General features: G+C 42.4%; 1 protein-coding gene across 3 annotated transcripts; it reads left to right on the forward strand.

The window, feature by feature from the left end:
* Positions 1 to 1,770: 1,770 nt before the first annotated feature.
* On the forward strand, positions 1,771 to 23,045 carry SLC40A1 (solute carrier family 40 member 1). 3 transcript variants are annotated; one of them, XM_070070483.1, is made up of 9 exons: positions 1,794 to 2,167; positions 2,647 to 2,705; positions 5,526 to 5,637; positions 8,303 to 8,462; positions 10,896 to 11,011; positions 12,011 to 12,137; positions 18,423 to 18,668; positions 19,727 to 20,377; positions 21,436 to 23,045. In XM_070070483.1, exons 4-9 carry the CDS (start codon positions 8,312 to 8,314, stop codon positions 21,747 to 21,749), a joined length of 1,605 nt encoding a protein of 534 aa, XP_069926584.1. In that variant the 5' UTR covers positions 1,794 to 2,167; positions 2,647 to 2,705; positions 5,526 to 5,637; positions 8,303 to 8,311; the 3' UTR covers positions 21,750 to 23,045. The 3 variants fall into 3 exon arrangements, with proteins under 3 accessions (XP_008257046.1, XP_069926584.1, XP_069926585.1); XM_008258824.4 differs by lacking the exon at positions 5,526 to 5,637 and having other exon boundaries at positions 1,771 to 2,167; XM_070070484.1 differs by lacking the exons at positions 1,794 to 2,167; positions 2,647 to 2,705 and adding an exon at positions 4,178 to 4,310.
* Positions 23,046 to 24,925: the final 1,880 nt, after the last annotated feature.

The following is a 24,925-nucleotide window of genomic DNA, read 5'->3' on the forward strand; positions in this document are numbered from 1 at the left end:
AGTTTTGACTTCTGGGGACTCCTTGGTGACCAGGGAGCACAGAGACTTTGTATCACATTTTTGAAGTCCACTTTGTCTTAGCTACTATTTCCACAAATACTTCTCAGTCAGTATCAATGGGAACTGAAGCAGGCCAACCTCCTTTAAGCCAGCTGGAGGCTGGGGATGGTTCCACACTCCTTGTGGCACATAACAATTAGCATAGAGCACGCGAAGGACCTTGTTGTTGAGACACCAGTGACCAACTGCAAACAATCATTAGGCTTTGTGCCTTGCAAGGACCTATCAGTAAAACTCATCTCCAGTAAAGACACAGCCATGATGTGCAGGAGTCTAATTTGCCACTTCCCTCAAGCCGGTCATCTGGGTGGGCTTGGTTCACCTGCTCTCCAGCTTTGGCAGACAACTCAAGACCTCTGCGAGGGAAGAGAAGAAACTTGACTGTGCGTTCAAGAAAGGGTAAAAGGGGGCTGGAAAAGGGAAATAGCAGTTAACAGCAGCAAGCCGTAAATCCTCTATCTCTACCTCCCAGACCACATCCCAACCGAATCCAGCAGCACCCCACCCGCACCCGTTCGGGGCTTCTGATGGGGAGTCCAGATACAAGGGCACACACGCATGTGTAGTTCCCTTTGTTGCTCCGTGTCGTCGGTGGGGCCCCAGTTTCTTGTCGTGTGAGATCACTCCGGGGGGCTTTCGACACCACTGATCAAGGTAAGGGGTCAATGGGCCGGCGCACCCCAGGGGCTTCCGCACAGTGGGAGGAAAGTGGGGCCTCCGGACCTCGGATATGGGGTTCTTTGGAGTCATTCTTCTGCCCCTCCAGGAGGCCACCGTGACTTTTTCTGGACAGGGACGCAGCCCGAGTAAGATCCCGAGGCTTTTGGAGGAGAGGGAGGGAAGGGCTGCTCTGGAGGCGGGGTGAGAGTGTGCCCGGGTTCTAAGACGGGAGGGCGGGTGGCCAAGCGCTTGCTGCTCGCGCGGCGGCCTCCTGCATCCCCAGGGCCGCTTTGGAGCACCCGGCTCTGGGCGGCGGCTGGGCCCCTGAGTCGCTGCGGGACTCCGCCTTCCCATGCCTCCCTTTACTGTGGAGGGCTGGGCTCTGATCTTTGCGCCCCTTCCTGCCCTCCGATTGTGTTTCTTTGCGGGAAGCCCCGCTAGGCAGTCCTGGGAAGGAAAAGCATTCTCTTGCAGGAGGCGGGCCGGAACGGGAAGGCCAGGAAAGCGGCCTCTGCGACACGGATTATATTTATTTAGAGACCTATATTAAATACAATTTGTGAAAAAGAAAACGGACGCTGCCTCCACCCCACCCACGTCCCCAGGCGCGGCCTGGAGCTTTGCACATGGCCGGGGGGCGGCTGTCCTCTTCCCGGGTCCTCCAGGTACCTGGCGCCTGGCGCCTTCCGCCCGCACCTGCCGCTTGGGGTGGCGCAAAGCCTCTCCAGGCAGCCGCGGCGGATCCACGCACCTTCCGCCGCTGGCCGGCTCCGGGGCTGCCCGCATGCCCCTTTGGCGACTTTCCGGAGAGCAGGAAAACTCGGCAAGTGGAGTTGGCCGAGGCGACGGTCCCCGGGCCGGGCAGGTTGTTTGTGGCCTGCTGGACGCTCGCGTCCGGCGCAGGCGACTCCTCCTGGGAAGGGCGCGGAGGGCGGCGCTGCGCGCACGGTTGGCAGGAGCCCCGCTTCGCGCCGCGGGGACGCCCAGGTGGCCCTGACGGTCAGGGGGCGGCCCCAGGGCGGCAGCGCGAGCGAGCTCCGCCCCCAGCTCGGTATAAGGGCCTGGCCCGGCCCGCGGCAGCGGCGGCGGCGGCGGTGGCAGGAGCTGACTCGGGTCGGCGCTCCGACGGCCTGTAGAGCCTCCCACCCGCTTCCATAAGGCTTTGCTTTCCAACTTCAGCTACAGTGTTAGCTAAGTTTGGAAAGAAGACAGAAAGAAGACCCCGGGCAATTTTTCTCTTTTCTTTCTTTTTTTTGCCTTCTGCCACAATCGTCTTTGGGGTCTTTCTGCACGAGGCTGTGGTGGTGTCAGTGGTGCTATCTTCGTTCTTTGCACTCCTGTTTACGACGAGCACCTCAGCAAGAGCAGCTGCAGCAGCGGAGCAAGCAAGGGGCACCTGGTGTCATGACCAGGGAAAGAGGCCAAGACCGCCAGGGAGGATGCTGTGGTGAGCCGAGCGGGCGGACGCGGCGGGTGGAACCCCAGGTTGGCCGTGGAGACCAGCGCGAACCCCACGCGGGTTTTGGATGGACGTGGCTTCGCTGTCAACCAGCGAGATCCGTAAAAGCTTTCTTCACTGCTCTCTTCTTGGGGGCTAGGAAGAAAGGAAGGTTGGGAGGAAAGAGGGCTTGCACACAGGCGAGGATGGAGTTTTGGCAGTTCACGTTACAAAAAAAAAAAAGGAGTTAAAGAATGTTGAAACAAGAGTTTCTTCACTGCGCGTGAAGTTATGCAGTTATTGACCAATAGGGCTTGCTGATTCTGAGTGAGTGATATGAAGTAAACAATGCATGAGTTCCTAGGTGACTTGATCAAATGTGCAAGGTTTGATCCACAATGTGTTTTTTAACACTTTTTGACAACCCCCCTGTCAAGGGACTAAATGCGTTTTTTCTCTCTCCCCCTCCCCTGTGTGTTTGTCCTTAGCAAACTACCTGACCTCTGCAAAATTCCTCCTCTACCTTGGTCATTCTCTCTCTACGTGGGTAAGTAGGAATGTATAGAATTCCTTGTGATAAAGTTGCCCTATTTCTGGTTTCCTTTATTTGGGCCGAATGTATTAAGTCAGTTTTGTCATGCAGTTGAAAATAAATCATTGAAATACATATGCTTTGATGAAAAAAATTGTTTTCACCCAAGATACTTTCCTGAGTGTTGGTAAATGCTGTTTAATTACTAGCTTATAATACTTTATAGACAGTTATTCAAAGCCAGGATTAACAAGGACAGGAGTACTTGCATTGTTTATGAATTATGTATCGCCCTGCTAGACTTAGTAAATGGTAATATCTGCTGCTAAGAATAGATGAATATCTCATCACCCTTCCATTCTTTCTTATTTGTCTGTTTTCTTGTGTTAAAATCCAGTTCCACTATGCAATCCCATGAAAGTAGAGTGGAATGTTGGAGTGCCTGACTTAGGCTAAGAGTAGCATTCTAAGATTAATTTAAACATAAATGACCCCAGGAACAAGTATCTAGGTGATAAACATTGTAGCCTTTAGAAATGTTATCTGTGATTTGGTAAGGTGTGGGCATCTCAGGCTATGTTAAAAATCATCATCCAGTGCAAACCAGCAAGTGACTCACAATTCTACCCATCACTGCCTCTGTGACGATTTCCAGATTTTTGTGAGCCCGTATTCCTTCACCAACTCCCCCTAAACAGCACAATCCCAGAAGGGTGCTGTGTATTTCATTAACAGTGATTAGAATCTTTAAGGTTAGATAATTGTTCTTCTGTTTAAAAGTAGTTAATCTGAGTACATTCTATGCATGATTCACATGTGATGTTTAGAAAGAAATAGAGAAAGAATTTTGTGTTTTTTTTTCAATATTAATTTCTTTTTAAATTGGAAACTTCCATAGGATAATCCTTAAGACATGAATAGAAACCACCATATGAAGAAATCTATATCCTATACCCTTGAGATATTGTTAGCCTGGGCGACTGGTTCTCTAAGAAACAGCAGTTCATAGATGACTTTTTAGAAAAGTAAGCTCCTATCTTCCCAGAGGCTCACACAGGGATGACTCTGCAAATTTATGTCAACATAGTGGAACTGGTGTGAGTTTCTTTCAATTCCAACAACCAATAAGTCTAAATAGAAACCTAGTAAAATAACCCTTCAACAATCTAAAACAATAGTTTGTTTTTCCAACTTAATTCAGAAGGTGTTAAGTATTTAAAAGACCAATAACAAGAGGTAGAAACAGTATCTGAGATTCTCATCTCGTGTTCCAGACCTAGCTCCTGGGGAAAGAAGGTTGCTTCACTTCCCAATACGGGTTATGTTTAAGAATTTAAGAATTTTGTAACCTTTGCTTTCTGTGACCTAGGTTAGGAGGTTGGATATGCTTAAAAAATGAGCAGAAATGTGGTTGTTCTGGGAGGATTTTTGTCATGATAATTAAAAGTCCCACAAGAAAGGTGACATATTTTATATCAACCTTACAGTAATTCGAGTAAAGAGAGTTCTTGTGAGAAAGTTGAATTTAAAAAACAACAGCAACCAAAACTATTTAAGGGTTGGTGAATTTTTACTTCTCACTGCAGAGGGGTGCAAAAGAGGAGTGTTCCCTAATGCTAGGTAACTCTACTTTTTGTCTTTTGTCTCTTGTGTGGCGCTCTGCTTGATTTTATCACAACAAATATGTATTTTTATGTATGTGTGTATGTGTGTGTATGCATATCTATCTGTCCATTCCCCTACTAACCCTGCCAAATTGCGAAGGTTATCTCAGGGTAGGCTTGTGTGGGGTTGAATGCTTTTTATTTCAGACTGCTCATGAATCTGCCAGTGGATCAAGACATATTCCACTGTATTATCAAAACAGAGAAAGTAGAATGAGAAATGGATCCTGTTGTCAAAGAACTTTTAATAAAAAAGTAATCATGAAAAGGTACACGCCAGTGAAAGGCAGTGGAAAAGAGGGACCAGTTATTCATCTCTTCGGTCCTTATTAAACTCTGGCTAAGGTGTCTGTATTTCTCCAGCCTTTACCTTCTGCAGGCCTCACTTCTCTGCTCAGAGGGGCCTCTGCTATTACCCCATCCTACTGTATCTTCCCTCATAGCTGATTTGTTTCTTGGTCTCCAGTCACTGGCATGTGAACTGCATGAAGGCATGGACCGTGAGTTTTGCACACTGCTGGAGCTGTAGTGACTGTGCTCGCCTTGGTACATAGTAGCTGCTCAGTAAATATGTATTTTTTTTTTTTGACAGGCAGAGTGGATAGTGAGAGAGAGAGACAGAGAGAAAGGTCTTCCTTTGCCGTTGGTTCACCCTCCAATGGCTGCCACGGCTGGCCCACTGCGCCGATCCGAAGGCAGGAGCCAGGTGCTTCTCCTGGTCTCCCATGCGGGTGCAGGGCCCAAGCACTTGGGCCATCCTCCACTGCCTTCCCGGGCCACAGCAGAGAGCTGGCCTGGAAGAGGGGCAACCGGGACAGAATCCGGCTCCCCGACCTGGACTAGAACCCGGTGTGCCGGCGCCGCTAGGTGGAGGATTAGCCTATTGAGCCGCGGCGCTGGCCAGTAAATATGTATTGAGTGGATTCATGACCATGATCTTTCACAGATTCTCTGGGGGCAGAGAAACATGCATCAAAGTATGGTGAGAACACCATGGGAGGGAGGGCAGGCAATGGAAGGAAGGAAGGAAGGGTGGGCACTTGGTCAATGTTTTCCTTAGACTTTACCCAGTTCTTGGGCTCTTTGTGATTGCATAATCAGTTGGTTTTTAAAGCTAAATCCTGTGGAGATTTGGGATAACCAGAGCGATTTTTCTTCCCTCTCCATCAAGGAGGAAGCATGCCGTAAAGGAATGAACAAGAGAGAAAACCTGCACATGTCATAGCTCTTTCTCTGATGGCCTGCTTTAGAGAACTCTAAAAGTCTATTGGAAAAATATAGAAGTAAGAAAAAAAGAAAGAAGCAATAGTATCAGAGTATTAATTCTCAATGTTTATGTTAAGAAAGATAAAATTTACTCAGGTAACCTTTCAACTGAGGCCTTCTTGTGTTTCTGCCTTCCCTTAGAAGCTATTCAGAGGAAAGATTAGGCTAAAGTACTTCTCCTGCCATCGATTTTATTCTAGTCAAACCTAAATTTGCTTTACATGTTAGAGACTGAGAAAACAGCTTGATTTGCTATTCTTAACATATTTATCTTAATAAAGTTGTTTTTTATTTGTTTTAAACAAAGCATATAAGAGTAGGTATCATACATTTTTAATTGTTTTGAACAAAGATATTTGAAATGAAAATAATTCCTATTTAAGTAGAGAAACTGCCTAATATCAAGGCAAATTAAAAAAAAAACTGAGAAGAATTTTAAGAAACATCAGTCATGCTCAAACATCTTGGTCATTCATGAAGTATGTCTGATGCAACAGAACAAAACAGTTGACACGATGAGTCTAGGTTTTGGCCACCTGGAGCATCTTTCCCCATTGCTCAGCTGAGATCCACACACAGACATTCTGTTGTGAACTCCACAGTTACTTGTTAGGCACTCTGGGCCGTGGATGTGCTGGGTTGAGGGTGCAGGAAGTTCTAGAACTCACATTCCAGATCCTCAAGGGAGTCGTTCAAATGTGGTGCTAATGACTTCCAGCTGTTTGCTTTAATGTTGACTTGATCTTATCCATTCCATTTTCCAAGGTCTTAATCTTAGGTTCATTTTAAATTGTGGCTCAAAATTATATTCATAATCCTCTACCCTAAGGTTTCTCTGCTCTATTGATGCTTTGTGCTGAAAATTCTTTGTTGTGGGGACTGTCCTGTGTATTGGAGATGTCAATAGTGTCCCATCTCCATCCCCTGCAGTTGTGACAACTCAAAATAATTCCAGATGTTAACAAATGATTCTGGCAGAGCGAAAGCACTCTAGTTGAGAACATGAAGTTTCTTGTGAATGATTGCTAGCATGCATCAATTGAAATTTTAAGTTTTGAATGCATAAGATTATTGTCTTTTTTTATGAAATTTTCAAATCAGTTGACATACCATGGTAAGACTTTGCTTTTTTATTTTTAATGTTTTTTTTTTTTTTAAGATTTATTTATTTGAAGGAGTTACACAGAGAGAGGAGAGGCAGAGAGGGAGAGAGAGAGGTCTTCCATCCGCTGGTTCACTCCCTAGTTGGCCGCAATGGCCAGAACTGCGCCGATCCGAAGCCAGGAGTCAGGAGATTCTTCCTGGTCTCCCATGTGGTTTCCTAGGCCACAGCAGAGAGCTGGATGGGAAGTGGAGCAGCCGGGTCTTGAACTGGTGCCCACAGGGGATGACGGCACTTCAGGCCAGGGTGTTAACCTGCTGCACCACAGCGCCAGCTCGATACTTTGCTTTCAATACATGAAATTTGTCATGAGGATGCTAACAACTTTTGGAAAGAACTAGCAGTGTACATGTTTCCACACTGGGTCAGGTCTGTAAGGAATCCATCTGGGGAATTAAAGTGATTCTCAGGGGTAGGTTATGGTAGAACATTGTTGTCCTTCTTCGTATTAACTCACAATTAGGGATGGAGCTTAAAATTACATAATAAAGCCCATTATAGATTTCCTAATTTACCTGACTCAAAATTGTCTGTTATACTTAGACTACATCTTGCTGTAGTGAATTCCAAAATTTGCTATATTCTCTGGAGTCTGTGTGGAGAAGTATATGGTTTTTTTTTCCCCTTTAAAACCCCATCTGTATTGAAATGCTGAGATGACTGCTGTCTTATGCATTTAGTTCTGGCATCTTTGTTCATGCAGTGCCAGAATTCACCCTTAGTGATTTCATCTTCCTTGTCGCTCTTTGTGACTTTGAAATGCATTTGTGAAACACTGCATGGGTTTTTAGAAATGTTAGAGGTAAAGAAACTTCAGAGTCTCTTGAGAGTCCTATCGTTTTACAAATTGGGATCCTGGCTTTGTCTTGACATTTAAGGTATACTAATGTTTGTGAACAGGATTGTATTTCATTCTGGCTCTTAGCAAACTTGTTTGTGCCTCTTAAGTCAGGATAGACAAAATTCAAGCCCTAGCACACAAGGGAGAAATCTAGCACACAAGGGAACAGACTTTACTTACTGCAATAACCTAGTAGATACTGTCTGAATAAGTAGAAGAAAGAAACTCCAGGCTTCCCATCATACAGTAATGTCAAAGAAGGAGAAATGTTGGTTGCTCTGTTTTGATCAGCACGTTGAATACATGCATTGAAATATCACCCTGTAGCCCATAAATATGTGCAATTTTTGTTAGCAAAAATAATAAAAGGGCAGATTTTGTCTCAGAAACCCCTTCTATGGCTGGAAACTGCATTTTTTTCTGATGCTAATGAGTTTGTGTGTTTCATTAATATCATGCTGTTTTTGCATTTACTTAGCAATTTGGTAAGAATATTTTCCATTGTGCTGGGATGAACAGATTTAACACCTGGCTGGTATTCAATCCATAGAGTAATTATTGACTTTGAAACCTCATGATGCCGCCAGGAAGTGGCCTTTTGATAAGAAAGCAACTTCCTGAGGACGACTGACTAGAAACTAAAAATATTTCATCAAAACATCTTCTCTCCTGATTGCAGGGAGATCGGATGTGGCACTTTGCTGTGTCTGTGTTCCTGGTAGAGCTCTATGGAAACAGCCTCCTCCTGACTGCAGTCTATGGCCTGGTTGTAGCGGGCTCTGTTCTGCTCCTGGGAGCCATCATCGGCGATTGGGTGGATAAGAACGCCAGACTTAAAGGTGAGTGTTGTTATATAGTTAAGGTGAGTGTTGTTATATAGTTAAGTTTCTGTGTTCATGCAACTGCTGCCTGAGCTTCCTGTTGCAGAGGGAACAGCAAGCTAAGAGAGAAATGGCTGTGACGGACCCAGTGAGGGCAAGCCACACTTGTGGGATTGAGACTCAGTATCAGCACCGAGATTGAGGGTGCTGGCACTCTGTACCAAGTTGGGATGCCAGGACATTGACTTAATAGATTTTTTGTATCTTTGGCAGTTCGTAGTTTCTGATGTTAATGATTAACCCTGTAGTACTTTTCTGGGAACCATGTTAAACATTTAAAGTTTGTTTGACTCTGGCTTCCTTGCCATCACTTGTGCTAGAGTCCCTTTAGTGTGACATTCCTGGTACGGTTGGAACATCTGTCTTCTGAGTTCCTGTGTTCCATATGCAGTTGTGTATGAGAGCATTGAATATCATGTATAGAGTCAAGAGAATAGCTGAACCTGGCTCTCAGAGAGCTGAATTATAAAAATTTTTAAAAAGGAAATAATATATTGACATTTACCCTAAAGCATTAATATGGAAATGATTGTTTTCTACAGGAAAGAGATAAACTGAGCAATTCAGCTGTTCAGAATGAAGGGCAATATGAATAGAGTAAAATTTCCTTGAGTTGCTCACCTGGTAACGCAAAGACTTGGCCATGTCTGTCCTAGATGTTAGGGGAAGACTGAGCTATCACTAGTTTATTTCTGTGTACAATGACTGCTCCTGGTTACAGAGACACAAGATTATTGAATTCCAGGACTTGATACTATTAATAAAATGGTCAAGATGACCATTTTTTCTGCTTTGAGAATGGACAGATCAGAACACATGCAGAAAATTTTTTTGCATTATAGAAAAAGAAGCCTATTTACATCACTAGACATAGGAACCTAGAAATATTGTATATAGAAGCCTTTACACTTAGGATTGTTGAGCACTGCAGTTATGGGGTAAGAAAGAGTGTTGAGTTGGAGAAGACTGTGGTGGGATAGCACGCTCCCACTTATCCTGTATGAGCAACTAATTTGCCACTCTTCAAACAAAATCTTCCCCGATGGCTGTAGGTTAAATTGCCCATTTCTTCCTCTGCACTCCTGCGACTCTTCCTTGGCTGTTGCACTTCTGCTGTTAAAATTATCTGTCCTCCTGTATTTTCGTTTCCTGCTCTGTGAGGTCCTGAAAGCTAAGAATCTCATTCTGTTAATATGCGATCCTCATGCAATGAACAAATGCCTGAATGAATGGATGTCTGAGTTCCATTCAGGGCTTTTATTTCAGACGGTTTCAGAAAGCAGTTTGTTTTATCTTGAGCCTTTGATATGACCTTTCAAGCCAGCATGAGCCTTACCATCCTTGATGACATGAGCTGTAATTATACCTTACATATACAGCTCTATATTTTCCAGAGTGCTTTCATAAGTATTTTATTTGAGCATCATTAGAACCCCATAAAGTAAGACAGGTAGATCTTACCATCCTCACATTCTACATACATGTATCAGAGACATTAAATGTTCTGCCTCAAGCATTTACCTAGTGAGTGGCGGAGAGAAGACTCCGAGGTGTCCTTACCTGTCCTTACTCCAGCACTTTATATGGGTGCCTCACTCCCAAGAGAGTTGGCCGTTTCTGTGATGGAAGGTGTAGCTTAGAATTTCGTGGCAATGGAACCTAGCATTAGTGTTCCAAAAGAAATACAGTGCAGCTTTACCCTTGGCCAAGATTTGCATGTCTTTTCTATGCATCCATGCCATGTTATCAGATTCAGCCTGCCACATAGGAGGTTACAGATTCCTTTACCTCCTACATGTTTTTGTTTTAGCTTATGCAACTAACAACTGAAAGATGGATGCTGTCTATTAAGTCGTTCTGCTTATAACAGTAACTTCCAAGAGAATAAATGAAAATGTGATTATCATAAAAGACTTCAACTGGGGCTGACATTAAATATCCAAATCCCATATTGGAATGCCAGTTTGAGCCCTAGCTCTTCTGCTTCTGGTCCAGCTTCCTGCTATTGCATCCAGGGAGGTAGCAGCTGATGGCCCAAGTACTTGGGCCCCTGCTATCCACATGGGAGACCCAGATGGAGTTCTTGGCTCCTGGCTTCAGCCTGGCCCATCCCCAGCTGTTGCAGGCATTTGGGGAATGAATCAGTGAATGGAAGATTTCTCCCTCTCTCTCTCTCCCTATCACTTTGCTTTTCAAATCAACGGATGAGTCAATCAACCAACCAACCTTTTTGTACTAGGAATGATTGAGGCAAGATTTACTTCAGGAAGGTTTTTTCTGGAAGTAATCATGCGTATGCATTAATGGGGTAGAACAAAGGTGTGACATTCTGGTGTAGTGACACTGTGTCTGACATTTTGGTGTAGTGACACTGTTTCTTTCTTTGTACAGTGGCTCAGACTTCACTGGTGGTGCAGAACGTTTCAGTCATCCTGTGTGGCATCATCCTGATGATGGTTTTCTTACATAAAAATGAGCTTCTGACCATATACCATGGATGGATTCTTGTAAGTTCTCAATGTGATTCTTCATGTCAGAAAATTGAATATCTTGTAGTAATAAAAGATGAAAATCCTTTAAAGCTAGAAAATGTCTTTTTTGCAAATGTGACCTTTGAATTTTGGTCTTAGTGTGTCCTGGATTTTCCCTGTGGTTCATTGTTGTAGTTTTGCCCATAGTAGGTGCTCATTAAGTATTATTTGAATTTAAATTTTGTCCTACTTTTAATGGAATTCCTAAGAGTTTGTTTTTTGATTCAGTTGTTAGTTTTCAGCCTTTCAGTTGCCTGTAATTTGTTTACACTATATAAGAATGTTATTCAAACTTATTAATAGTCATGATTATGTTCCCTTGATAATAATTGCTATTTCTGTTTGGGGATATCAACTAGATAACTTGCCACACTAAGATTTCATGATAACTTGATGGAAGAGAGGAGAGGACTGGGGTGTGGAGGCAAACATTAGGTGTGCTATCAGTCTTAAATCTGCTTTATATATTTGGGTTGGTATTATAGAGCTTGAAAGCCAGGCAGGACATTAGAAATCTTGTCTATTCCCTTGATTTTGTTAATGAAAAAATTGAGACAAAAATGAGGTTAGTTGATTATCCATTGTATGCATCTAGAAAGTGTCAGAATTCTGACTTAAATACAAGTCTCCTCAATTCCTTTTCAGCATTTTTTCAAAGGAGATATTTGTGGGGGAAATGTTCACAATAAGTATTCTGTTAGTATTTATAAAAACTGTGTTACATAAATGTCCACATGACTATTTTAAGTTTCGCATTATGCGTTCTACAGATTAGGACAATGATATGCCCTTTAGCTTGACCAATGCTATTGATTATTCTGTGTATGGAAAGTAAAACTATTTCTTATATATGAAGTTAAAATAAAAATTTTGTTTTTATCCACCAAAGACCATTTTAAATTTCTTTGTATTATGAGGTAGGTACAGTGTGGTCAACTGACATTTTAAGTCTTGTTTTTCCTAATAATTTCTTAGACTTCCTGCTATATCCTGATCATCACTATTGCCAACATTGCTAATTTGGCCAGCACTGCTACAGCAATCACTATCCAAAGGGACTGGATTGTTGTTGTTGCAGGAGGAGACAGAAGCAAATTAGCAGGTAACTGGTTTTCTCTCTCACCTGAATGGGCATGTTAGGGTTCTCTTTAAATCAGTAGTAACAAATGAGCCTAGAAGCCCTTTACCCTCTTTGTTCTGCATATTTTTAAGAACAAGATATTGAAAGTAGTTTTTTTCCTTACCTTATTGTCAGGCTAAGGCTTATCTTATTGCTATTAAGTTACTTTATAGTATAGTTTTCTGTTTTATGCAAACTTGGCAAGTAGAAGAACATTTCTTTTGAAACTTTCCTGTTTTAAAAAATTCTGTTAACTCTTCCTAACTATTTAGTTAATTCCCAGTGCAATGATAATTGGACATGCAGTTTTACCTATAGGTGTTATTATTGGTATTTATCCATCATACCATACATATTTTTTTTTTCTGCAAACGAAATGGAAACAACTGTAGGGCAGACTCTAGAAGTCAATTCTTTCTACTTTAAAGTTGTAATCAGTAACAGCTATACATTAGGTATGTTATAATTTTGCTATTACAAATACTAAAGAAATAAATCACATAGTGTAGTTTTTTAAGACGCTTACAATTTCTCAGTTGTTCATTGCAAACACATACAAGTTGCCCAAGAAAAGCTGAAGAATGCTTACAAAGCAACATGTCCTATTAAATCAATAGTACATGGGCTCAAAGTAAATTCCCTTTGCTGGAGTTTGTCTACCTTCTCCCCCTTTAACACAGGTACAAATTGAATTGATAATCACACAGGGGAGGGGAGGAAGGTTACACCTGCCTACCGGTCAGATCAGCCGAATCAACTCCGCTGGTCATTAAGATAATGAGTATCATAAACACATTGCCCAACCAGCCTGCCTGACAAGAAAACCATTCTTGATGACTTAAACGGCTTATCCCCGGACACAGAAGGCAAGATTATGTGCTGGGGTTAGCAAGCAGCTTTGTTTGACTGGACCATGTGGTAAAAAAAAAAAAAAAAAAAAAAAAAGATAGAAAGGAGATGGTGATTGAAAGAGAACAAAGTCTTTGGAGGTCTGGTAGAAGAATTTGCTTGACTCATCACTTTGTGGTGGGACTATTATACCTCAGTGCTTTTAGAGGATGCTGTGTACCCAGGATGAAGTCAGCACGTGGGAGTCTGTACTGCAGGGAGTTATCTCTGGAACTAAACTAGTGATTCTCACCCATTTTTATTTATTGTCATCTATAATAAGGGGTAAATCCACATCTCTTTTTGTCACGATGAACCAGAAGATAAGGATTCCTCTTTTCTCCTTGTTTACTTTCTCTTTTTAATATACTATTTTAAGCATATGTCTGTTTTAAAATTCAAAGGGTACAAAAGGACATACATGTATTTTGGAGATAAATCACATTTATTTCCGTTGGAATCTATTTGGGGGAAAAGTTGGCTTATGTATGAATGATTTTTCTCTTGTCTGAATTTCTTACTGGAAGTCATTTTGACTCTGTAATGACTATATAATATTTTACTCTGTAAAATAAGCTCTATTAAAACGAAAGTTACCCTGAATCTCTAACTTGTCATAATACAAAATAATAATATCAAGGATCCCACGTATTTTTCTGACTGATGTCCCAGAACAACAAAAATAGGACTGGCTGTTTCTCAGCTGACCCTCTAGGAATTATGGCAGAGAGAAAGAATCTAGGCCAGTCTATTTTCTAACCTCGTGGAGTTTTTTGAGTTCAAGAGAGGAAGTAAGCTGTTGTTGAAATCCTGTCCACTCTAGGTTAGCTTTTAGTAAGTGGTACGTTTTTAGTGTGGATTAGTAGATTAGTGGAGCAAGCTACATGTTGTGCTTCCAGAAATGTTAGCCTCCGCTTTTGTATTAATTAAACACCATCTTTCCAAAGAGGATATACAAGCTTCCCTAGTTGTGAGGGTCAGCAAGTGTCCAGCGTGGAGTTTTGGTGCCATTTCTGCTGTAAGGCAGTGAAAGGAGAATGGAGGAAAAGGAGGAGGTCGAGGAACAATCGGCTAGAGAAGGGGAAAAGTGTTCCTGGAGGGGCACCCACTGCTGCCTGAATCAGTGTGAGGCTGCGTCTGCACACCGACGCACCTGCTCCCGTTTGTCAAGGCTGATTTTTGAGGTTACTGGCAAAGACCGGTAAAAACTCAGGTAGGGGGACTGGACTGGGAAGGTTTCACCTGCGTACGTGTTGTGTTCTGTGTGTGTGTTAGAATATATATGTTACCATCTGCTTTCAAAAGCTCCAGAAAAATTGTTTTTTTCACAAAGATACAGTTAATTGATCTGTTAACTAATTAGGAACTTTTCAGGTACTTCATTTACTGAAGTGCTCTCTTGTTCCATTACCCACAGCCTATCTAACCCGTTTGAAATTCATTTCCTTCCCCAGAGTTCTTACTCCGATTTTCCTTTATTTCCTTCCTGTTTCCTTTAATAAATAAATTTTCATTTTGAATCCTTTGATTAAAAACTTGACCTTGTACTTAAGGTACAGAAATCTCCTGGCTGCTATTTGCTTAACAAATCTTTGTCTCTAAATTATTCTTTTATGAGATGTAATATACCCTATACAATAAAAATATTTATTTAATGTCATTATCTCTGCCACAGCTGTAGCCAAAAACACTTAAGTGGGAATTAAATCAGTAAGCATTTGTGTGTTTCTGTGAGGGTACTTCAAAAAGTTCATGGAAATGGAATTAAAAGATAAGTTTATTTTGGTACAAAAGAATTTTGAAATCCATACATAGTTTGTTCAAAGTCTGTATTGTCCATGAACATTTTTGAAGAACCCTTGTCTAAGAATAAATAAAAATTTGTGAAGAGAATGTGTACTTTCAGAAGACTATTAACAGTAAAATGATTAGGCCTTTAAAAAAGGATCACTTAATCCATTCTGCTTCAGAAAAATAAAAGCTCTTTTTTGACGCTACATTTGCACTGACACTAAACGTTATTAACATCCTCAGTATAAGACTCATACACGAGATAGAGACTGGTGACACGGGGAACTCCATGGGGCCCCTGATAGCTGAAAGAGTAACAGATAATTATAACCAAAATAATTTTTTGTTGTTGTTCTTCCGGAACTTTAAGATCCAAGTATGTGTTGTTTAGCTGCTTTTTAGATTCAAGTTTTGGAGTTATGTGGGTCAATTCCACCCTTCTCTGTTGCCAGTGGTGGGCACATGGAGTTAGTGAAGCCTTGGCAAACATGGTCATGGGTAGAATCAATGAAAGCTGCCTTTGCCTCACAAGTGAAAGGTGAAATATGTCAAAGTTCTCCTCTTATCGTATAAGTAGTGTGCACTCATAGGGCTAATTGGAAAGTAATTGAGGAGCAGAAAGAATTAGAGAAGGATTAAAGGCAATTTTCTATTAATGCGCTTGTTAGTCACATACTGCTGTTCCCTTGAGGTCACCCAGTGATTGTTAAAGACTTGTCTCATCAATTTTTACTCTGCTCTCTGAGATGGAGAGTGAGAAAAATGGGTGATTGTCTTAACTTCTCTTTTATTCATCTTTTCTCTACCTTGACTCGATTATCCATTCCCATGGTCAAAGTCTAGACCTCGTCATCACCGCTAACTCCCCCAGCCCTGCTTCTGTAATCCGTATCTTGAACTGCTGCATGCTGTCCTTTCAGCTCACGCCTTCACTGCCTGAGCCCCCATAATCCTGCAACCTGCATGGCCCTTACAAACTCTCACCTGACTCTGCGCAGCAGAACATGGCTGGAGAAAAATGCACCACATTGCTCAGGGCTCTCACTTGCAGCTGGTGACCACTGGGTTCAGGCTGACCCTCTCATGCTGCCAGAGGACCGGCTGTTTTCTCTGGTTCCTTCCTTTTCCCACCCTGTGCTGGGGCATTGTTTTGTGCTCTCTTCTTTCTCCGCACACATTCAGTCCCTCTCCCCATCCTGTCACTAATGCCCTGGCTGAGGCCCTGGACCTGCAGGCATATACGAGGCTTTGGTGTTACCATTGGTGACTCGTGTGTGCGCCTGTCTAAGAACAGCTCTTCCACTAAGCTGTGGATTCAGGTTCCATCCCTTCTCAGCCATTGCCTCACTCCAGCCAGCATAGAAACGTCCTCTGCCTTCACCTCACTCCCCCTCTGCCACCTCATTTTGTGCCCAATTCCTTTCTTTGACCACGACCTTGCTTTCCATAAGGCCAGGGTAAAGCTCCAAGGGGTGTGACTCAAACTACAATAGAAACAAACGGTGTCAACTGGAGTCGGCACCGGGCTCTCCAGCCTCAGCCAAGCATTTGCCTGGCAGCTTTGCTGGTTTTGAGGTCCCCAACATCTTCACGGGAACCGTCTGGCTGTGTTCTCAGTGTTGGTCTTTGCTGACCTACCAGCAGCACCCGCACAGTTGATTAATCTCTCCCTAGCTTTTCCTACTTCCTTCTCACCTTCCTGATCCCTATACCTTAGTGTGCCCAGCTCTCAGTCCCCAGAAACTGTGTCTTCACACGCTCTCCCGTGATACCCTCGTCTCATTGCTTTAAAATCGACGTGCTGATCCAGCCCATGCTTCTTCCCTAAATTTCCAGCCTTGTGCTTTTAACCTCCTGTCCCTGGAGGTGACCTCCTCAAAGTGAGCAGCCTGTCTAGCCCAAACACTTGCTCCTTTATGCCAAACCTGATTCTTCCGAAGTCTTGCATTTCTCAGTCAACGACAGCTGTATCTTTCCAACAATCGCTCAGGAAAAACAAATCTGAAAACCTTGATATTCATCCTTGATTCTGTCTTTCTCTCAGACCCCATCTCTAATCTGTTTTCAGGTCTTCCTGATTCCCCCTTTAAAATTTACGCAGTATCTATTTCTTCCCACCTTCCCTGCTCCTACCCTGCTCCGAGCCACATCATCTCCCACGTGTCTCCTTGCCTTTAGTGTTGTCTACTATGTAGGCCCACTGCCAACTGCCTTGCTCTGTAGTCTTCTCCCAACACAGCAACCAAAACAAGATGTGTCAGACTATGCCACGGCTGTGTTCAAACCTTCCAAAGGCTTCCTGACTTACTCAGTGTAAAAGTCAAAGTGTGTAGGATAGTCACAGGAGCACGCATGTTAGGCTGGTCTCCCCTCTCTTTTTTTCTTTTTCTTTTCTTTTTTTTTTTTTTTTTTTTTGACAGGCAGAGTGGACAGTGAGAAAGAGAGACAGAGAGAAAGGTCTTCCTTTGCCGTTGGTTCACCCTCCAATGGCCACCGCGGCCAGCGCGCTGCGGCCGGCACACCGTGCTGATCCGAAGCCAGGAGCCAGGTGCTTTTCCTGGTCTCCCATGGGGTGCAGGACCCAAGTACTTGGGCCATCCTCCACTGCACTCCCTGGCCATAGCAGAGAGCTGGCCTGGAAGAGGGACAACCGGGACAGAATCCGGCGCCCCAACCAGGACTAGAACCCGGTGTGCCGGTGCCGCAAGGCGGAGGATTAGCCTAGTGAGCCACGGCGCCGGCCTTCCCCTCTCTTTCTAACCCCATTTCTTCGGTCCCCTCCCTTCCTTGCTCCACTCCAGCCCTGCTCATCTCTTTGCTGTTCCTCTGCCACTCTGGGCACGCTCCTCGCCCTGAGGACTGCGTTTCTTTGGTCTGAAATTCTCTTTTCACTGACATCCACGTGACTCACTTCTTTGCCTCTTTTTTTTTGAGTCCTTCTGTGAACCCAGTGTATTTAGAACTTTTCCATGAGCACTTTCCATGTCTTTTTTTTCTGCTTTCAGTCTCCCCTTAGTATTAAACATCTGACATGTGATATATGAGGGTACTCCCAAAAGCTCTAAGAGAAATAGAATTAAAAGGTAAGTTCATTTTGGTGCCTTAAATTCGGAAATCAATCCGTACTTGTAGATGTGTGTGTACGGGCTTGTCAATTTTTCTTTCTTTTCCTATGAGAATGTAAACTCCATGAAGATGGTCAAAGATGTTACTTATTTTCTTTGTAGTGTTGAGGATAGTACCTTGCTTATAGTGGATATTTAATAACAATTTGTTGAAAAAAAATGACTATAGAGTCACTAAGGCATTCGTTTTAAAAGTTAATGTTAGACTGACTTAATCCTAAGGATTCATGATTTTTGAGGCAAATTTAGTGTGACTTGATCTAAATAACAGATGTTTTTCTAGAGAATGGTTTGCTCAGAGCACTTTAAGTTTTTACTTTTTTTTTTTTTTTTTTTTTTTAATCAGAGGGCTTTTAGAAATCCACGTCTTAGGAACTCACTCTCTTGGCTTTGTCATGTGTTAATGGGTGGTCTCTCTTTGACGAGGTCGAGTCTCATCTGCCTCTTTCGCCTTCCTGTGTAGACATGAATGCTACAATCCGAAGAATCGATCAGTTAACCAACATCTTGGCCCCCATGGCCGTTGGCCAGATCATGACATTTGGCTCCCCAGTTATTGGCTGTGGTTTCATTTCGGGATGGAATCTGGTGTCCATGTGTGTCGAGTACTTTCTGCTCTGGAAGGTTTACCAGAAAACCCCTGCTCTCGCTGTGAAAGCTGCTCTGAAAGTAGAGGAAGCTGAATTGAAGCAGCTGAATTTACACAAAGGTAAACTGAACATAATGATCCCCATTCTTTTTTCTGATGTTCAGGCCGTCAATGTTGGTGGAGATCAAAATAATTTGCAACTTACTTCAGGTTTTATTATTAGTGAAGGCCTGGGTGAGGTTAAATATATTTTTTATTTATATTAACATGAAATACATGTACTTTTTGTGCAGTACAATGTATTATTGCAACACAAGTGTATGGTATAAACCCATCCAATCAGATAGTTAGCGTTTCTGTTTCCTCGTGCTTTCCTTGTGTTTGGAGCCAATGAACGCCTCTCTCTACTGTCATTGGGTGTATGTTAATGTGATCTACAGTCACCCCACTGTGCTGTGGAACACCAGAACTATGGCTTCTGTCTGGGTTTGGGGACCTATTACCCAGCCTCTCTCTATTCCTTCTCCTTCCACCCTTCCCAGCCTCTAAGTTCAGATCAACTGTTTGGACGTCCATATAAAAATATCACATCTGTAGGTGAAGCAAAACCAAGCCTTTGAGGACCTGGAGAACAGCTCTGGACTGAACCTGAAGAGTTTGGAATGGGACCCCTGGCCCTTTTCTGTGATGGGAGCAGTAGACAAAGAGGGGCAGTCAGCTGAGGGATGGCTAGGCGAGTGGGTAGAAAGAGAACAGGATAATTCCTTGGAGCCTAGGAAGAGGGGCGTTGCACGGGCAACGGAAGGGAGTGAGGAAATGAGAGGGCTGTTCCCAAGAGAAGAGGAAGTTGGGCTTCTGGGTAAATAGAATCTTACCAGGGCCGCAGAAAATAAGGTGCTATGCTTTCCAGGTGATTTTATATTTCACTGATGAGTCCTCCTGCCATTAACTTTGATACAAGTATTGTTTCTAAGTGTGTGTGTGGGTGGGAGGGGTTTGGAGGAGGGGAGAGCAGAGAAACTTGGAGACTGTTCACTATGATTAGTGAAAGAAAACAGGTATTATAATGCAGTAGCCAAGGCTCTCCACTCGGGAGGGAATAGGAAAGATACAAAGATAATTGGCTTTTTTCCTTTGATGCCCTCCCCTAAACAGTGATATATATCTTTTATTAACAGACACTGAGCCAAAAACCCTGGAGGGAACTCATCTAATGGGTGAGAAAGACCCTAACATCCGTGAGCTTGAACCTGAGCAAGAGCCCACCTGTGCCTCCCAGATGGCTGAGCCCTTCCGCACCTTCCGAGATGGATGGGTCTCCTACTACAACCAGCCCGTGTTTCTGGCGGGCATGGGTCTTGCTTTCCTTTATATGACTGTCCTGGGCTTTGACTGCATCACCACAGGGTACGCCTACACTCAGGGGCTGAGTGGCTCCGTCCTCAGTATTTTGATGGGAGCATCAGCTATAACTGGAATAATGGGAACCGTGGCTTTCACCTGGCTGCGTCGAAAATGTGGCCTGGTTCGCACTGGTCTGATCTCAGGACTGGCACAGCTTTCCTGTTTGATTTTGTGTGTGATCTCCGTGTTCATGCCTGGAAGTCCTTTGGACTTGTCTGTGTCTCCCTTTGAAGATATCCGTTCTAGGTTCATTCAAGGAGAACCACTGTCCACTACAACCGAAATACCCAAAGCCATCTTTACAACTGAAACTCTTCTGTCGAACGGGTCTAATCCTGCTAATACTGTCCCAGAGGTGACTAGCCATTCTGTTCCTCTCATCTCCGTCAGTCTGCTGTTTGCAGGCGTGATTGCTGCTAGAGTTGGTAAGAAACATCTTTTTGTGTCTTAATGAACTACTGTGTTTTCAGAAAGTGGATACATGACCTGAAATACTACCTCAATATTAACTGGAACAAAATCCACTATTTATCTTCATGTATATCATTTACTTTTTTAATCATGAAATTTCTGTTTTACAGTTCACAAAACTATTTTTATGTGTGAATAAACTTAAAAAGTGGTTAGGGCTGGAAATTTTTTTCTAAGTGAATATCTTAAGTATTACTCTTTAATTTAAAAAATATATTAACTATGATAATTATAATGTCATCTAGTGATTTAGAGTCTGTATGTTGCTATGACTCTACCAAAAGACATATAATGTAAGGAATATTTCTATGGGACAACATAAAAAAGGGTTTTATGTATTTTTGAAAAAGACATAGTCCTCAAAAGGACTTCTTTTACTGATGTGTGTTTGTTGTGTAGTTTGCTGCACAAATGGATTTTATAGCTCTGGAAGGAAACATAAAGACTTTCAACAAAGCAAGCTTTAAGTAATCATTAATGGACTAATGATCAATTATCTCTGACTGAATTTGTTCTTGAAATGACACCATAGTTATCTTGTGCTACAAAGCAGTTCATTAATTTATCAAAGACATTAATATTCAAGCGAGACAGCTTTATTGTAAGGGCTTTAGAACCGAGGCAGTAAATGTGACAGTGGCTTAAAGTTTCCTTACTCCTTACCCATAGCAGTGAAGTAGGTCATTTTAAACTTTAGAAGTACTAGGGCTTATGAAAGGATTTATTATGCCTTTCATTTCAGAATTTTACTTCTGTAGAATGAATAACCACAGAGAAACAACTAAGCAGCTTATAGATTAGACTTATTTTTCTCTGGTGGCTGTAGAGATAATTTCTGGAAGCCACTACTAACTCAATATTAATTAATGAGGAAGAATTCTTTAAGGCAAGCCTCTGATAAATACTGAATTTATAAGGTGACTTATAGTAGGGTTCAAATGTATATTTCTATGTATGAATCTGAAATATATGGTTATAATTACAATCCAGCTTTTAAAACTCTTTTTTATAGGTCTTTGGTCCTTTGATTTAACTGTGACACAGTTGTTGCAAGAAAATGTAATTGAATCTGAAAGAGGCATTATCAATGGTGTACAGAACTCCATGAATTATCTTCTTGATCTTCTGCATTTCATCATGGTCATCCTGGCTCCGAATCCTGAAGCTTTTGGCTTGCTCGTATTGATTTCAGTCTCCTTTGTGGCAATGGGCCACATCATGTATTTCCGATTTGCCCAAAAGACTCTGGGCAATCAGCTGTTTGTTTGTGGTCCTGATGAAAAAGAGGTTGCGAATGAAAACCAAACAGATTCATCTGTTGTATAAGACAGTGTAACTGTGACTATCCCTGTTACTAGATCATATAGAGCACATGTGTTCATTTTGTACTTCAAAATTCCAGTAAAGAGCTGGGTGTTTTGCTCTGGTTTTACCACAGTTGAGCCTTGAGGGCTGGCTACAAGCTGTTTAGGAACCAAAGTCAGCAGAAATGACCTGGTTAATTACCCTTACATTTAAGTATGGATAAAGAAGAAAAACTCCATTTATATACGGAGCCTATAATGGTAACACTGAATTCTCATATTTCTTCTGAGTAGACAAAATTTCACATTAACTAGTAGTTAGTGATGCAAATTACATTATCCTTAGGCAGATATTTATTATCTGTACTAGAATTTAGAAATATTACTTTTCCCTAAAACTCACTCTCGTTAAAGTCTGGAGAATTTACTTTTATTCATCTTATTCTCAGTTATTAAAAGGCAAGTAAGTTCTTCTCCAAATATGAAGATTGAAGTTTAGTAACCAGTATTATCCTTATTGCTCCTATTGATCTTCAGAGACTTAACGTATGTGAAAAAATGAAATACTTAACGACAGTTCTCTAATAAGGCTCCTGGTTTAACCTATGAGAGCACCTTTGCATTTTTATTATCAAGTAGGGCAAAATATTGTACTAAGCATATGTAGCACTTCATATAATGGCTATATGTAAGCTGCAGGTAGAAGTCAAGCTATAGACTTATATAACAGTGAATGCAAAAGGACTTCAAATGTGTCAGTAGGTTGCCATAGAAGCAAAAGCTAAAAGCTACACAGAAAGGAGAGCTCCTCATTGAACTCGTGCCACTATCAGTTAGTGGGCTCTGTCTAAGAGTCTGAGAGAGTATGCCTTCAGCCTGGCAAGTTACATGTGGAAAGATAGCCCACACTTGGAAAGGTTTTGTTTTAGAAATCACTTCATTTGCTTTCAGCACACTTGGGCAGAGCATTTTTACCCTTATTGTTCTATGCCCAGGAATTCTCTCTACATCATTCTAGAGCAAGAATGTTCATGAAACCATCCCTTTCAGATGCCTCTGAGTAGAGGGGGGGATAAAGAACATTTGTATATATTCTTAAAAACTGTTTTACAAGTCATTTTGCAACATGCCAGTACCAACATGGTACTATGCCTTAACTGTTTATGCACTTTCATGGAGACTGCAATACGTTGCTATGAGCACTTTCTTTACCCTTGAAGTTTAATCTTTTTCTTCATCTTTCTACAGTATGGCAATGATTTGCTATGTTATAAAATCTTTGTAATATTTCTACATAAATGTATTTTAAAAATCTTAATTTCTTTTTCCTGGAATTTTGTTCTCCAATTATTTAAATTGTTTTTGTTACAGCACATCTGTTTTGGAGTATGTGTTTTTCTCGATAAAGGGCTACAGTTTTGTAATTCAGGATTTTTAGTGTTATGTCCCTATTCATATTTCTAATTTAAGGTGCCTGGATAATAGTGTAGTAAACATGAGACCCAGCACTTTCTCTGATGTTGAAAACGTCACACGAAGCTCTCTTAAGTTCTAGGAACTATTTCCTGTCAATTAGAGATGATACTATAAACCAATCCCACCTACCTCAGAATTTTCCTGATTGGCTACAACAAGAGATACCATGTGGAAGCACTTGGTAAACCACTAGATGAGTAGTATCACTAGAGGCTGGACCCAGACAACGAGGTGAAGTCAAGGATGGCAGCTTACTAACAGTCCAGAGAGAAAGCAACGCCCTTCTGTCCACAGTGGACATTTATTGGAGACCTGATCTGTGCCCTAAACTCTGATCAGTCTTGGGGATGCAGAGTTGACTTGGACATTGTTGATCAGGGTCTCCTTTTCTTTTTCCTAAAATTGGGAGCTTGAGAACTTTTGGCATCATCCTGTGGTTACTGATCTGCTCATAACTTTTTTAAAAAAGATTTTATTTATTTGAGAGGCAGAGTTACAGAGAGAGAGAGAGAGGTATTCCATTCACTGATTCACTCCCCAAATGACCACAACAGCCAGAGCTGGGCTGATCTGAAACCAGAAGCCAGGAGCTTCTTCCATGTCTCCCATGTGGGTGAAGGGGCCCAAATGCTTGGGCCATCTTCCACTGCTTTCCCAGGCCCATAAGCAGAGAGCTGGATCAGAAGAGGCGCATCTGGACAGGAACCGGCACCCATATGGGATGCTGGTCCCGCAGGCAAAGGCTTAACCTACTACTTCACAGCGCCAGCCCCTGCTCATGGCATTTGTGCTGAAAGTACATGCCTCTGTTAGATATGCTTGCTGTTTTGAACAGGCCCTCTTCTTCGTCCCACAGGGGTTGAGCTGGGATTGAAGATCTGCCCTGAGTGTTTACAGCTGGAACTGAAGGCCTGTGACCTTGTGAAATGAATGGAATCCTATTAGCAAGGGAAGGTCTAGGCTCTTAATATGGGCATATTGTCAGACTCTGGGCCAAGGGCCGAGCCCTGTGTAGGAGGAAGGAGCATGAAGTTGGAGAGTTAACAGGAATTTTTATGGCAACCATCCTTATCTTTGCAGAATACTGCTCAGAGCAGGAAGAGGAGGGAAGCAGAGGAGAATCGCTGCTGGTATCTGGACAGCCTTTTGTTTACTGCCCCTGGGCTTAGAACTAGGGCAAGGGTAGATGACACAGTGTGGCTGTCTGGGTTTGCTTCTAAATAGGGGGACAACCTAATATACCTAAAAGTTCAGGTAGCACAAATGAGTGGATTAGAAATAGGAAAATATTCTTTAATATGTATGTAATTATATTTTCTAAAGTAGGAAATCTTTTTCCTACTTAAAAGCAAATTCATTACATTAATGTCTTTTAAAATCTGAGAGGTGGAGAGAGGGAGAGCCCCCAGTCACCGGTTCATGCCCCCAAGTGCCCGCAAGAATCAGGGCTGGGCTGGGGTAGAAGATGGGAGCAAGGAGTGCAGTCCAGGAGTCCCACATGACAGGCAGGAACCCAGTTACTTCAGTGAGCCCCACAGGATCCCAGGATCTGGATTAGCAAGAAGCTAGGATTGTTACCAGAGAAACTAGGGTTCTTGTCTTCACGCAAGAAAGAACTCAGGCATGAGACAGAGAGTAGTGGAAAGTAAAATAGCAAGGTTTATTAGGGTAGGGACATCCTTAAGAATGGATGGGTACGTCTCCAGACAGAACTTGAGAGAG

This window comes from Oryctolagus cuniculus, chromosome 3, assembly GCF_964237555.1.
Source record: "Oryctolagus cuniculus chromosome 3, mOryCun1.1, whole genome shotgun sequence".
In the NCBI taxonomy this organism is placed as follows: domain Eukaryota; kingdom Metazoa; phylum Chordata; class Mammalia; order Lagomorpha; family Leporidae; genus Oryctolagus; species Oryctolagus cuniculus.